The 15,842-nt window shown below is 46.9% G+C and overlaps 1 protein-coding gene across 6 annotated transcripts; it reads right to left on the reverse strand.

Annotated features, from left to right (window-relative positions):
- LOC122209017 (SIGLEC family-like protein 1) lies at positions 1-14,643 on the reverse strand. Of its 6 annotated transcripts, none has more exons than XM_042920536.1 (6): positions 14,522-14,643; positions 7,835-8,115; positions 7,205-7,486; positions 6,956-7,058; positions 2,032-2,170; positions 1-1,162 (listed from the first exon to the last, which is right to left on the reverse strand). In XM_042920536.1, exons 2-6 carry the CDS (start codon positions 7,854-7,856, stop codon positions 902-904), a joined length of 807 nt encoding a protein of 268 aa, XP_042776470.1. In that variant the 5' UTR covers positions 7,857-8,115; positions 14,522-14,643; the 3' UTR covers positions 1-901. The 6 variants fall into 6 exon arrangements, with proteins under 6 accessions (XP_042776470.1, XP_042776472.1, XP_042776469.1 ...); XM_042920538.1 differs by having other exon boundaries at positions 6,956-7,046; positions 7,835-8,120; XM_042920535.1 differs by having other exon boundaries at positions 7,835-8,120.
- Positions 14,644-15,842: the final 1,199 nt, after the last annotated feature.

Genomic DNA, 15,842 nt, shown 5'->3' on the forward strand with positions numbered 1-15,842 from the left:
ACGAACCATGAGAGCACGACCTGAGCCAAAATCGAGTTGGATGCCTAAGTGACTGAGCCACGCAGGCGCCCCAGGACCCATGGTGCTTTTTAAACACTGTTACTAACGTGTGTGAATCCAGAAATTTCACACTAGAATCTAGGTGTCTGGATTCTTCTGAAAATACAGAGATAGATAGATAGAGGAGGGATAGATGATAGATATAGATAGACAGATAGATAGATAGACAGACAGACAGAGGTAGATGACAGATAGATTAAAACAAAAACCAGAAGACCCAGCAGTTCAGATCTCATTCCTGCCGGGAGGTAAGAGTTGGAGCTGAGCTCGCTGTTGCTGGCACCCCCTTCAGGTGGGGAGCCTGCTCTCAAGATGGACCAGGTCCCCACCAGGCCAACGGCACCCATTTTGTTACCTGCGGGGCCAATGTGGGCTTTTGATTTTGCAACCTGTGCACTAGAATCTTAGTGCAGGAGAAAATGGCCAGGGATGGGGAGAGCTGCTCCAGGGATCAAAAGTCCTGGGATGGAGGGGTCCTGAGCAGTGCACGGCGTTGCTGTGTGGCCTGAGGCACTCTGAGGCTCGGTTTCCCCGTTTGAAATGTGGGGGTGTGGAGGACGGGCTTCATGATCCCCAGTGTCCCTGCAGAGAGGCCTCTGGGGCTTCTTTAGTGTTTCGGGCGCTTCCCTCCCACAGCTCCCTGTTTCTCTCTGCAGAACGCCGAGGGCGGATTTGCTTGGTAGCGCCCGAGGCCTCAGGAGGGTGACTGTCGCTCTGGGTCACAGTGCCCGTGTGGCCTCTGCCACAGCATTAGCCCATTTCCTAGCGCTGCCTCCCCCCAGGCTCCTCTGTCCATCCTCCGTGCTCCTGCACGTCCGCCTGCCGGCCCAGACCGTGTCGCTCAAGGGCAGGAAGCAGGTGTGTCCCTGGTGGGGGCTGACCAAGAGGCCCAGCACCTAGGAGTCTTTTGGGGGATGTCTGCCCAGGGAATGTGTGAGCTCCTAGCGGTGGTCTCCGGTCTTAGATTCTCAAAGTCGCTGCTCCTGCCCTGTAGGTCTGTGAGGTCTGGCTGGGCCGGTCGGTCTCCGCATTTTCGATCCATGCGTGTGTCTTGATCCGTCTGGGAGTCTGTCTGTCCATGGTCTGTCCTCTCTCGGGAGCCCTAGACTGTGAGAAAACCAGGTCCTGGTGTTCCCCTGCCCTGGCCAAGCCCTTCCCCTTTCTGGGTCCCCATCAATAGAGGATACAAATAGCTGAACTGTGCCCATACACCGCCAAATTCATATGTTGAAGCCCCAATCCCCAGCACAAAGCGACTGCATTTGGAGACAGGGCCTTTAAAGAGATGATTAAGTTAACATGAGGCCATTAGGGTGGGCCCTAATCCATTATGACTGGTGTCCTCATACAAAGATGAGATTAGGACACAGATGCACACAGGGAAGGCCACGTGAGGACGCAGGGAGAAGGTGGCCGTCTATAAGTCAGGGAGAGAGGCCTCCGAAGGAGCCAGCCCTGCGGACACTTTGATCTTGGTCTTCTGGCCTCTGGCACTGTGAAGATAAACTTCTGTGGTTTAAGCTCCCCAGTCTGTGGTACTCTGTTATGGCAGCTCCGAGCAGACTGAGAAGGCCCCACTCTCTGGTACTGACTGTTCTCTCCCGGCAGGGCAGCAGCCACTTGTGGCCAAGGCTGCCTCCCCAGGTGGGGCAGGGGCTGGGCCTGGAGCCCCTCAGGGTCCTCACCATCCATGGCACGGACTTGGCTTGAGGAACTAGACAGACACTCTGTTCAGACCCAGCCCTGCCAATGGCCACGACTCGCAATGCGCAGGAGAGATTGCCGCCCTCTGGGCTCTGACCCTGGGGGCTTGGGTTCGCAGGTCCAGGGACCCCTGGGAATCCTAGTTTGTAACCAGTGTTCCCCAGTGGTGCTGCTAGGCAGTGGGTGAGTTCCGGCAGCTTGTGGAGATCAGCTGGCGTCAGCTGTGCAGCAGCCTGGCTGGTGGCCCTGCCGAGCCCAGGGACTTACCTCCAATTGAGGCCCAGGAGTTTTGGCTTCAGACTCCACGGCTGTTTCTGGCTCCTCCGGCAGCTCTGGCTTCTGGATAATTGGGGACTCTCTGGCCTTGGGAATGTGACTGTCCTCCCACCATTTAAGAATCTTCATTCTAGGGCAACAAGCCTTGTGGTTAATACTGTGCTTAGTCTCCCCCCACCCCCTCCCCGTTCCCTGGGCTGGGGGTCAGAAGACCAATTTTCCCTCCATTTGCTGGTTCTGTGACCAGCACTGCACTCCCCTCATCAAATGCAGATACAAATCCCTATTCTCTTGAGCTGGATCCTCTTCCTAGCCTCTTTCTTGGCCTCATGCCCCAGAGATGGCTTGCAACTCCCCTGCTCCCGGCCCTCCCATGGCTCCCCAGCACTCCCAGCACAAAGTCCCAGCCCTCCCGCTCAGTGGCCCTCCACAGCTGTGCCTCTCCTCAGCTTCTCTTCCAGCCCTCTAATGTCTCAATATGTATACGATTTTTTTTCCTAGACAAATTTTTGCACCTTTCCTCTTAGTATTTTTGGCATATGTGTGCATATTAGTACACAGAGCTTCCTTCGTCTTTTTTACAGCTGCATAGTGCTCTGTTGTTAAGACGTACCATTGATTACACGACTGGTCCCTTCCTTTCTTGCCCTGGCAATGGCAACCACCCTGCTCACTGGTTCCCCTGCTGTGCCCAGTCTGGCTCTTCCCAAGGAGTGGGCATGCACGTGGGATTTTGTTTGTATTCAGGTATGGTGAAGCCAACAAACTGAGGGATGACTGCCATTGAAGACACTTTGTTATTCAAAGTTTCTGAGAGGGGGCACCCTGTGCCACACAAGGCCACACGGGGAAGCACTGGGGTCAGTCAGGAAGGGGAAGGAATGAGGGGGAAGCATGTGTAGGAGCTTTAATTATGGTTTCCATGGGACTGGAACAGCACAATACACAGATTTAGGACTGGCCCACCAAAATACTTTATCCACCTGGACAGGCCATTAGTTGAGGATGGGCCTGTGACTCAAGCAGGGACAATCAGAGTCTTCTCTGGGATTGATGTATCACCAAGAGGAAGACAAGTTCTATTTCAGCTAGAGTTGCTGAGATCAGAGAATATAATCATGGGGCTGCTTTGGCCATCTCGCCACTAGGTGGAAGGAAAGAGCCTCCAGAGGTCAAGTGAACACAGAAGGAAGCAGAACAAAGACACGGAGACAGCAGACAAGTCTTAATAACGTCATGTGTGGGGTGCCTGGGTGGCTCAGTTGGTTAAGCATCTAACTCTTGATTTTGGCTCAGGTCATGATCTCATGGTTTGTGAGACTGAGCCCCACATCAGGCTCTGTGCTGACAGTGCGGAGCCTGCTTGGGATTCTCTCTCTCCCTCCTCTCTCTCTGCTCCTCCCCTGCTTGCTCTCTGTCTCAAAATAAATAAATAAACATAAAACAATTAAAAGAAAAAAAGGTAACTGAGGTAAAATGAGCTCATATGGATGGGCCCTAATTGATAGGGCTGTATTTGGATAGGGCCTTCAATGAGGTGTAAGTTAAATTGAGGCACCCAATTTCAATTATGAGGCCCCCATAATCCAATATGACTGGTGCCCTTGTAAGAGGGACAGACAGGGGTGTGCTTGCACACAGGGATGACCAGGTGAAGAGGCAAGAGGGTGGCCATCTGCAAGCCAAGGAGAAGAGTCTCAGGAGAAACCAATCCTGCTGGCACTTTGATCTTGGACTTTCAGCCTCCAGAACCATGAGAAAATGAATCTCTGCTGTTGAAGTCTTCGACTTAACAGATGGTCAATATGTTCCTGTAGCAGATTACAGATGGCTGCAAGTTTCTGGCACTCTTCCCATGGAGAAATGGGGTCTCAAGTTTTCTCTTCCCCTTGAATCTTGGCTAGGTTATGACTTGCTCAAAGAGAATATGATGGAAGTGACACTCTGTTAATTCCAGGCATAGCCTTAAAGAGGGCTGGTGATTTCTGCCTTGGAAGAGACCATGATAAAAGAGGCCCTGATACTCCATGGAAAGTGAGAGGGGCCCAGATGAGCCCAGCCTTCTGGCTGTCCCCAGAAAAATGTCAGGCACATGAATGAAGGCACCTTGGACTTTCCAGCCCAGTCAGCCCAGCCGCTAGATAAATACCAAGTGACCTCTGTGGATACCATGGAAGCTGAAGAATCATTCAGGTGGGACCCCATTGTTTAAGGTCGCTAAGTTTAGGGGACTGTGATATAGCAACAAATAACTGTTCCTCGTTCCTTGAGCTTGCTGAATTCAGCTCTCGTCACTCACAACTGGAAGAGTCCTGACTAATGTGACTTATCTCCTTAAACCATTATCCCATATGCATCATCTGTCGAAACTTTTCCACCTATGACAGTTTAAACCATAACCCCATGCTCTGCCTAGTTCTGTTCTATTCAGCTTTCTTTTTAAGTTTATTTATTTTGAGAGAGAGTAGAAACGTGCACGTGAGCAGGGGAGGGGCAGAAAGTTGGGAGGGGGAAGAGAGAGAATCCCAAGCAAGCTCCACACTGGCAGCACAGAGTCCAATGTGGGGCTCAGTCTCATGAACCATGAGATCATGACCTGACCCGAAACCAAGAGTCAGACAACTGACTGAGCCACCCAGAATCCCCTGTTCTGTTCAGCTTTCTTGGGCTCTTATCTAGTCTTGTGTTTCTGTTTTTTGATCTCACAGATGGAGGCTTCAGATCCAAGACGCCACACTCTATGCCTGTGAAGGCCCTCCTGGTTTCTCTTCCTTATCGCCCGGCCCACCGGGTACAACAGCTGTCCACTTGAGTGCCCTCTCCCTCCAGCTTCCACAGTCTCTTTGGTCTCCCATCCTGTCACCCTTCCATGGCACCCTGCCTGTGAAGACCCGAACCCAGATCAATGCTGCCATTCACCCCTTTTCTTCCAATGACAGCTGCTGGGAGGAAACATGACATAGCAATGATGCTTGGTGCTGCTAACAATGAGCAACCTGCAGTCACCACTGGGCCTCTGTTGCTGGTCACCAATTGTTTTCCTTGCTCTTGTGTGGATCCCATTCATTCTCTTCAGTGGCCATTCCAACCACCTCACCACCATTACCATTCTTCCTGATCCCTTCCCCCCACCCCTGCCCCCACCCACGTCATTTTCAGCAGACAGCCTCCCCATACTTCTTCGCTGTGAAAAAAAAAAAAAAAAAACCCATGTGTAGGAGGGCCTTACCCCCACCCCAACCAGAATCATAAACGCCACCTAAAGTGAACAAGAAAGATATAGAACATCTGCCATTGGATCCTGAGAATAATTTTGAGAGCAAGGATAACTGGCTGCCTCAGACAGTGCCATTTCAGTGGCTTGATGCTGGAGAGCAGACAGCAAGGGATTGAAGAATGTAAGAGTGAGGAGAATCAGGCAGCGGGTATAAGCTATTCTCTCTCAAAAAAATTGGATGGTACATAGGAGGAGTTTGTGGGGCTGATGCAGGAGAGATTTGGGCATGTTTATATCTTTCAGAGAAAGAGCCAGTAAAGAAAGAATGATTGAAAATTTAAGAGACAGAAGGGATGATTAATGGAGTGTAGAGGAGATGGATTCCCAGGCAAAGGAGGTGAGGCTAACCTTGGACAGGAAGAGGGATGCCTCTTTCTCTGAAAAAGGCAAGGAGTAAATCACCAGTGCCAGTGGCAGTAACTGTAGGTGCTGGGGAGTTGCTTTTTTTTTCCTATGAAGTAGGTAAAACTTATTGCTGAGAGTGAGGGGGAGGAGATAAGAGAGTTGGGGAAAGAAAGAAAACATCTGTGATACTGACAGAGTTGTCTGTTGGGGAAAGCTCCCCAAGGGTGGGTGGGAAGATTTCTAGGCGGTATGGATGCTACCCTCCCCTACAAAGATGGAGATTCTGAAGCAGTGGGGTCCTCTTGGTATCTCCCTTGTATGGACCTCTAACCTAGCACTTGTTCACTTGTCTACGTCCCTGGAAAATACGGGACACAGGGCAAGAGGTAAAACAGAGAAAAAAAAAGTCTGAGAAATATTAAATGAGAAGCCCACAGTGAAAGGAAAGGGTGGATGCAGTAATGCATGCAACAATGGCTGAAAAATTTCCAGAATTGATAAAATACACCAAATCACAGATGAAAAAGGCCAGATATACACAACAACAAACAAACAAACAAACAAAAAAAGATATCCACACTTAGTCACAATAGAGTAGAACCATTAGCACTGACAATATATGAAAGCCCAGTTGGCTGGGGGGGGGGGGGGCTTGAAAATGCACCCAGTCCAGGTGTCAGGGAAAGTTTCCTGGAGTGCATGATGGGAGGGCTGTGAGCTGAGCCCTAAATAATGACTAAATTTCAGCCAGGTGAGAGAAAGGGGCAGGGATGGGAGGTGACATGCAGAGAAGGGCACCGAGTAGAGGTCACAGTACAACTAGAGAAGATGTAAACACGATCAGTAAACCTGATTTAAAGGCTATATATCAATGGAACACTTCCTTCAACAAATATAGAATATACATTTTTTAAGCCTATGTGGAATATTTATAAAAACTACAAAAAAATTGTGCCACAAAGAAAATAAAGAATTGAAATCATGCATAGTATATTCTTTCCACTTACTGGATTTAAGGTAGAAATAAAGAAAAGAGAATTATTAGAGAATGCTGTTGTGCCTGAGGAAAAAACCCATGGGTCAAAAAATCGTAATGGAAATTAGAAATATTTTAACCAAGTGATACTAAAATACTTTATATTAAAATTTGTGAGATGCAGCTATAGTTGTGCTTAGAGGGAAATTTATAGCCTTAAGGCAAATACTGGAGAAGAATGGAAGGGAATAAGGGACATAAATAAATGTAGTAGGTGTTGGAAAAGGCTTGATGATGAATTTCAATCTGATACTCACGCAAGGAGGACAAGGAAGAAGAAGAACAGTGCCGATGCAATGGATCCATACACAAGGCCCTGGATCAGCCCCTTCATGAACACACTGTAAACTGAACGTTTATCTGGAATCAGAGGGAAGTGAGAGTGTTTTTTCTTCTAAGGCTGTGAAGTCTGAGCTACTCCTCTTCCCTCTGGCCCTGTGCCCATCCTCATCTTGGTCCCCAGGTGCTGTCATTCTAGCTCAGTCAGTAGTCCCCTGTGTACTTACCTGGTAGGAGGAAGATGCTTGAAGTATGGGTTCCATACTGGTTCTTCCCCTCACAGCGGAGACTCATGACTATTTCTGGCTCCCCTATGAGGCTGATGGTACTGTTGGTCCAGGGGCCAATTATGGTGGAAGTCACCTGGAAGATGTTGTCTGTGCTGTTCACATCCACAGGAACACCTTCCATCAACCACAGCACAGAGGGTGTAGGGATCCCATGGAAGGAACAGTTGCACTGTAGAGTCTTCTCCAAGGAGCAAGATGAATAGAGCAGCCTAGTGGGTGCTATGGGAAGGGAAGGTCAGCAATCAGCAAGGTATCCTGACTTCCCTTTTCTACGTCCTTCAGGACCCAGCCTTTTCCTTATTCATGATTCTCAAGGAGCTTTGGAAAGACTTTCTGGAAGCCCAGAGGAGTAGGACTTCACAGACCAGTTACCCTACATCCTCTTTCCTCATCTATCTCTGACTCTGGCTCAGCTCTTACCTCTGGCCTTCCAGCCATAGAAGCCCTGAGAAGATGTGACAGCTTCCCAGACTCCTCCCACCCAGCCCCACCCCAGGACTCAGGAATTTCTCTTGAGCCCACCAGTTCTCTCAGACTCTGCGTCTTCCTTTGCCCACCAGCACTTACAGACCGCCTGGAACATGACCATGCTACTTCTGGTCAACTTAGCTAGGGAGAAGTTCAAATAACATCGGAGAGTGGTGCCATAATCCTGAGGCTTTGGGGTGAAGTGCGGCACCAGGAGGAGGAGTTGCTGGAGCCGTCTGTGTTGGAGGACAGAGTGGGCCAATTCCAGGAAAGGAAAAGGGCTTTGGTTTCTCTGCACAGGTGCCTTTGATGGTACAGGTCAAGGTCACAGGATCTCCAGCCACAAGAATCTCTAGGTCGTGGAGCTCTGGTTTCTGGGTCTGGTCTGAAGGGAAAGACAGACTGGGACTGAAACAAGGGATCCTCATGGACATTTAACTGATGCACACTATTTCCAAGTTACAAAGTGGTTTCTCACCCATTAGCTTACTTGGTACTCCTCCCCTCCACCCCAATAACCTCATGGAACCCGGGATTGTTGGATTTTCACAAGTATATTTCCCTTCTCTGCACTTTGTAGGTGAGCAAATGGAGGAGACTTGCTGAAGGAGGAAGAGCTTGAACCTGGACACTGCACTCTGAAGACTGAGGGTGAGTGCATTTTCTGAGGATCTACATTGCCTATGATTCCTTACCTGTCCCCCCATCCAGACCTCCTAGGGCCAGCTCCTATGCTGTCTTCCTTTCCAATCCAACTCTCCCCTCAAGCTCTGCCCCTTCCCAGCAGATCTGTGATCATTTCCCACCTCCACCTCTTATCTGCTGGATGTTGTTGGCTAAGTCACTTCCTTTCTCTTTGCCATTTCTACTTGGAAACATAAGTTATCAATTATACCTATGTCATTGTATTATTGTTGTAAAAATGAAATACCTAAGGTTTAAAAAGCCCAGTGCCCTGTGAGGTAAAAACCACACAATTACCAAAATGTCTTCTCGGAGTTCTTCCTTTACAAACTACCCACTGCATGAGACTGAACATCACCTGATATGGAGAGTTCAATATCCTCCCACAGGAAGAAATCTTGTGTTCTATATCTGTACAGAATAAGTGTGTCATGATGTCCCTTTTAAGTACATTATGGATCAGCAGGGTACACTCTTGTGCTTCAAGATTCCAAATAGTGTGGAATGTGCCTTTGGTGTTATCATCTATGGTAGCACTGAGTTGATTTATAGCTATGGGGGACATGATATTTTTATTAAGCCAGTAGGCCACAGGCACAGAATTGCTTGGGGATTCCTTGGGAAGTTCAAATATTCAGAAGATTATACTTCTTCCACTGGTACCTTCTTGACTTCCACCAAAACACAGAACGTAATCCCGTAGGAGAGAGATTCAAGTTGAAAAACTGACGCTAGTGCCCTCCAATATCCTACGTGTACATTAAAGGATTAACCTTACCCTAGAAAGGTTTGGCCCTTGCCCAGCTCCAGGGAGGTAACCTCTAAGCCCTTGGGATGTCTTACCTGATAACAGCGTCTATTTACTTAGGGGAATGGACCATGCCAGATAGTCTACGTGAACAGTGTGATTTTTGGTGGGGACCTTGGGTCACATGTGGTATCAGCTTGACCTCTGAAGTAGCTGGAGACTAAGGTCACCCATGCCTGTGGGACCAGGCTCCCAATAAAAACCCTGGACACTAAAGCTTGGTGAATTTCTCTGCTTGGCAATACTATGCATATCGCCAAACATTACTGCCAAGAGAAGTAAATACTGTATGCACAACTCTACTGGGAAAAGACAACTGAAAGCTCATTCTTGGTCTCTCCTAGATACTGCCCTACATGCCTTTTCCCTTGCTGATTTCAATCTCCATTTGTTTGCTATAATAAACCGTAACTAAATATAACAGTTTTTGCTGAGTTCTTGGAGTCTTTCTTGTGAATCATTGAACCTGAGGGTGGTTTTGTGGACCCCTAACTGCACCACCCCAATTTAGTCTTCTGGGTTTTTTGTTGTTCTTATTGTTGGTAGTAATTGTATCTTGTGAAGTTGGCCATGTAGCCCCACTTCTGAATCTCGGTTTCTCAATCAGAAAAATAGGCACAACATTACCAGTGCTGCAGTGTTGTGAGAATGAAATACATTAACCAGATGCACATGGTGCCTTATAATCATTGTAGATTGGAACTCAGCTGTTGGCTCTTAGGTGAACAATTATTCTCTTCCCTTCTTGGTTTACCAGATGACAGCTCTCTCTTGTACAAAATGGATGGGTGGTGAACTTCATGGTTCTTGAGGCCACTTCTAGTAATGCCATCTTAAAATTACGGTAGTAGGGGCGCCTGGGTGGCTCAGTCGGTTAAGCGGCCGACTTCAGCTCAGGTCATGATCTCGCGGTCTGTGAGTTCAAGCCCCGCGTCGGGCACTGTGCTGACAGCTCAGAGCCTGGAGCCTGTTTCAGATTCTGTGTCTCCCTCTCTCTGACCCTCCCCCGTTCATGCTCTATCTCTCTCTGTCTCAAAAATAAATAAACATTAAAAAAATTTTTTTTAAAATAAAAATAAAAAAGAAAATAAAATTACGGTAGTAATACTGACTTGTGTAAGTGTTTACAGATTTCTCAATACCTTCATAGAAATCAGCTTAAGCCATCCTCATGATGATTTTATTATAGTCCCTTAGACACATCGGGAAACTGGGGCTCAGAGAGGCTAAGGGCATTGGTCCAGGTTACAGGGAAAGGAGTAACAGCATCAGGCCTGGGACTGGCTTTTCACACGTTAAGTCCAGTACTCCAAAACATCATCACCAGGGATCCTGACACTCTTGGTTCTGGAACACCATGCTATTTCTCTGCTCTAAGATGTGACTTAATGACACCCACCACACAGATGATGGTGTTGAGAGAGAAGATGTGTATACATTTATTATCACTAAAGTTCTAGAGTGGTGTGGCACTAAAATGGCACTAGGAGTCAGAACACCTGGGTACTCCAACAGAGAAATTTCTAGGCAAGTTGCTGAATCTCCCAGAGCCTGCTTCCTCATCTGTGAAATGAGGACAATAATTCCTCATGGAGTTATTGGGTAGATGAAATGGGACCCACAGTGGGTCACAGAATATGCACATGGAAGATGTCTATTATTTATTATTTATAAAGTACTTAATTCTCTATGTGTAACCTCTTCACCTTACTTCAGCCCTGCCTGTCTTCCACCCCCCACCCATACCCACCTCACCCCTACCCTTTCTTGGCTTCCTCAGACACTTCCCACCCTACCTCTCATTCCACTTACTGAACCATGACAGTGGCAATGCCATCAGCACTGTCTCAGGGAAAAGAGAGGGCCAGGTCCTAGTTTGCTGCTAACTCTGGCCTCAGATCTGTATGTTGTGGAGGGCAAGATTTGGAATGGATGAGGAGAGAGTCAGCAGGAAGAGGCATGAGGTGGAAGTAGAGGTAAATTCATAGCCCACTAGGGGTTTTTGTCTCTTCAATCACTCTTAGGTTTCATTTGCCTAGAGAATCAGGAGTCTCATGGAAACAGAGGCTGAGGAGCTTCAAGGATAGAGCAGTGTCTCCATGAGTCTCTCTAGAGTCCAAATACCATGTCTTTCTTCTTTCCCCTCCAGCTGTCACCTCTGAGTCCTCCCCCTTTGAAGGACCTCAAATGCCAGGCTGAGAAGCTTGGCCTCTCTCCCAAGTTGATTAGGAAATCATGGGAACCACAGAAAGTTTTTAACCATGGGGGAACAGGTTTGAACCATGGGGTGTCATAAAGATCACTATGGATCTGCATCAAGGAGAAAGAAATAGTTTAAGAGAAAGATAATGCATCCTGAGCTGGAACCGTGGCTATGGAGGTGGAGAGGACGGGATATATTTAAGAGGTATTTGAACAATGGGGCACTAGGGTGGCTTAGTTGGTTAAGTATTTTGATTTCAGCTCAGGTCATGATCTCATTGTTCGTGAGATGAAGCCCCACATTGGGCTCTACGCTAATAGCACAGAGCCTGCTTGGGATTCTCTTTCTTTTCCTCTCTCTCTGCCTCCACCCGACTCTCTTTCTCTCTCTCTCTCAAAATAAATAATAAATAAACTAAAAAAAAAGGTATTTGAGCAATAAAAGACATTTCTATGGCTGACAGGATAAATTCCAAACCCCTTTGCCTTGCATTTGAGGCTGTCCATGATTTTGCCCCACACTTGGCCTATCTCCACTGCTCCCTTCCCTAGGCTCTGCCATTCTTTGCCTGACAAAGAGAAAAGTATCTTTCCACATATGGTCCATACATTCCTGTCTCTGTATATTTACTCAGGCCACTCCCCTTTTCATGGCATCCTTCTGCAACTCTCCCTTCTGCCCACATTCAAATCCTGTCTCTCAGAATTTCTAAGTCCAGGTCAAATTTAACCTCCTTCAAGTAGCCTTCTAGGATCTCCAGAACCACAAAGAAGTCTCCCTTCCCAGACTCTCTTAAGCACCCCTATATGTCCATCTCTTTTATGGCAACGTCTCAGACAAACTCTGAGAACTGTCCTCCCTGATAACCACTCTCCTGTGTATCCCCTTATTTCAAATTTGTTCAGGTGATCAATTCCCCAGTTAAAAAAAAAAAAACCCAACAACTATATTTCTGCCTCCTGTACATCCAAAGGTGGCTCTATGACAAAGCTGTGGCCAGTGGGCCAAGTACAAGAAAAAGGCTATTAAAATATCGACAGCAAATAAAAGGCTATCCAGCCTTTACCACATTTTCTTTACTGTCACAATTGAGCTCTGAAGAACTGTTTTCTGCATATAATCCTAGCTAATAGAATTCCAGAGCCTGGTTTTAAAAAAATAAGTTTTCATAATAAAGGAAACAAGTCTCAGAAAGAATTGAAAAAGATGTTCACTTCCCCTGCAGCTATAAATCAAAAGATATTGTTCTGTGTTATAAAAGGGCTCAAGGAATCTGATTTGATATTGTACAAAACCGAGAATGTTTATAAGAATATAATTTATGTTCTCCTTTGCAATATACAGTTTTGTATGAATATTCATGACTGTTACTGACTTGTTCTGTTCTCTGTTGATACAAATCCGCCCTTGGAAGAACAATTTAAACAAAGTGGTCTTATGAGACTCTAAAGACATTAGAAATTATTCCATGTCTTATGAAAATGATATCCAAATAAAATGGAATTCTGACCAGTTGTCTTACTTGATAATTTCTTGCTCTGGTAACAATAACATTATAACTGACAACTCTGTTTTCTTAAATTGTATACCTATCTGTTAGGATTGTACTCTTCTCTTCTCCCAAATGTACGATGCAAAATAAAAACCTTGGACTCTGCCAGATTTATTATTAAGCAAATACTTTGAGAGACTTGTTTTCTTAAAATATCAACCATGCTGAAGACTTTGGGGAGTTCTGCTTTTCTGATGCTAACACCACTTTCTGCTTGTTGCTTTCTTCTCCTTCCCCTTCCCCTCTTGCTCCTCCTCCTCCTCCTTCTCTTTCCCTGGAATATGGATGTGATGCTGGAGGTGGAGCAGCCATCTGGCAACCATGAGATAGCCATAAGGATCAAAACCACAGACTGAGGATGTTGTTGACAACAGCAGAGGGTTCTGGTTCCCTGCCAGCCTGATGGAGCCGCTACGTTCACCACACACAGCCTACTGTCATGCTTCCTCTTCATTTGGTTGTTTGTCTAGTTGGGAAGTTGATGAAATATCCTACCAGGGGAACTATCCAAGAGTGAGATCCTTGAGAGAAAGCCCTACATCAAACAGATCTTTGTGTCCTCCACAGAGCTTAGAAAGGTTCTTGTCCGATAAATATTCACTGAAGAAAAATGTACAAGCACAAATCGTAATGATTTTCCAACTATTTGTTTCTAGGTTAATTCCACTGTGGTTAGAAAACATACTTTATACGACTTCAATTCATTTACATTTGTTGAGACTTGTTTTATAGCTCAGAACATAGTCTAAGTGTTCCATGAGCCCTTGACTAGAATATGTATTCTATTATTATTGGATGGAATATTCTATAAATGTCACTTAAGTCAATTTGGTTGATGGTATCTATATCCTTACTAATTTTTTCATCTGCTTGCTCAGTTACTGAAAGGGGAGATTTGCATTGTCTAGTTCTTTCTTCGGTTAGATTTTTTTTTTTTTTAATTTTTGAAATTAAAAATTCTACTTATAAATTACTTCTCAGAATCTAATTGAATATAGTGATTTATTTACAACCTCAGGTCGAAGACTGAGGAGAGCTCTGTGGTGGTTCCACACTGGGCTTTGCAGGTTACTCGCTGGAAGTTTTAGGCAAGTGCTGTTCCCTTTCTGGTTTCCCTCCCATTTCTCCCATCTATAAAATGAGAAGGTGTTATAGCCCAGTGTGTAATGGTCCTTCTGACTTTAAAATTCCGATCTCTCCCAATTTCTCATTCCCTTCTCCAGGGCCTGGTGCAGCCACGGGTTGTCTCCACAGGAAACCTCTTTCCCCTCCCGCTAAATGATCATTTCCTTTTCCAGACTTACCCCCTTGTCTTGGGTTCCCACAGCGCCAACCAGGGCCCGCCTCAGCAGGTCTCTGCTAGGCTACTTTCCAGACAACTGAACATCCTCCTCGAGTTTGGCCGAGTGCATCACGTGATCGATTGGCCGACTCACTATCTACGGGAACTTCCTGTTCCCATAAGGAGCGAACTGATTGGCTGATTTAAAGCCTCCCGACCCGTGGAATAAGCATGTGTACAACTACTGGATGACTCACCGTGAAGGGACGAAGGGAGAGGAAGGCTAACGCATCAGGCTGACTCATAACAAGTTCAGTAGGCGGCCTGGGAGTCCCCAGCCTCACCAACGTCCGACCAGCCAGAGGTCACGTGGGGAAGCCGCCCCGCGAAGTCCCGCCCCTCAGGCGTGCCATTGAGCACACGTGAATCCGTCCGGAGCCAATCAGGGCCTAATGATGCACGCGGGTGCTGCTGGGACGGGGAGGGACCATGCAGTAGAACCCTTGAGTCTCCCACGCCTGAGGCAGTCTGGAGCAAGCGGCAGTTCGTTTATCTTGAGCAGAAGGTTCTAAAACCCTACCAGCCCTGTGAACTGCAGGCCTAATCAGCCTTTAAGAGACACTCCTTCCTCAAGCCAGTACTGTGGGCAAGCAGGTGATGGGCGGTGAATTGAAAGCCATCGACCAAGGAACAAAATGCCATGTGCTCGACCCTCGGGGCCGATGAGAAGGCATCTTGTGCCCCATTTCCCTTCCTGCAAGCAAGATCCCTATCACGAACAAAGCGAGACACGTGAGGAAGACCCAGCTCTTCATTCTTTTGTCAAAATCCATCCCTGGCCTGTTCCCAACCCAGTTCCCATCCTCTCTCCCATTTCTCGTCTAGATGGCATTCTCCACTCCTTAGGACCACACGTTCCGAAGTTACAGAGCACATGAGGAAATAACCCTCTGTGAGTGAGGATAGAACTTAAAACTTCTCACCAGAGCCTTTGAGGCCCTGAAAGATCTGGCACGTCCGGAGCTCACCCTTCCACCTGAGCTTCGGGGCATAGACCTGGGCTCTTAGACTCACTAAACTTCTCCCATCACAGAGCCTAGAATCTGCTGTCCCTCCGAGTAGCCCCTGATAATCCTTTTGGTCTCTCAGCCCAAATGTCACTTTCTCAGAGAGGCCTTCTCTGATTTTCTAATCCAAACTGGGTTCTTCCCCTTGTCCCTCATACTTTCTCATAGTATTATATCCTTTTTCTTCCTAGCACTTGTCAACATTTTAAGCTGCAGTTTTGTGTTTATTTCATTGTGTACCTGTGTAGACCATGAGCTCCACGGAGGCAGGGCCAGTGTCTGTCTGGTTCACTCCACTACCTGGCACAAGGTGGATGCTTATATTTTTGTGGAATGTGTGAACTGCATGCCAAAGGAGTGCCCGTGCATGGGGGCTTATATAAACATCTGCTCTTGAGTATGGGATGACCATCACATTGGTGCTGGATGGAGAACCATTGGATTTATGCACAAATAATGCTTCAGGGAAGAGATGACCCCTTTTTGCAACCTCTGAAAATTACCAGCATCT

Source organism: Panthera leo, chromosome E2 (genome assembly GCF_018350215.1).
Source record: "Panthera leo isolate Ple1 chromosome E2, P.leo_Ple1_pat1.1, whole genome shotgun sequence".
Taxonomy (NCBI): Eukaryota; Metazoa; Chordata; class Mammalia; order Carnivora; family Felidae; genus Panthera; species Panthera leo.

Bases quoted from the DNA above. Each gene is read 5' to 3' on its own strand.
- LOC122209017 (XM_042920536.1), bottom strand. From the start codon at position 7,856: ATGGTCATGTTCCAGGCGGTCT. The intron at 7,059-7,204 runs GTAAGTACACAG...CTCTGATTCCAG, and splicing joins AAGCATCTTCCTCCTACCAG to ATAAACGTTCAGTTTACAGT. The intron at 1,163-2,031 runs GTAAGTCCCTGG...CTCACAGTCTAG, and splicing joins CTCCTGGGCCTCAATTGGAG to GGCTCCCGAGAGAGGACAGA.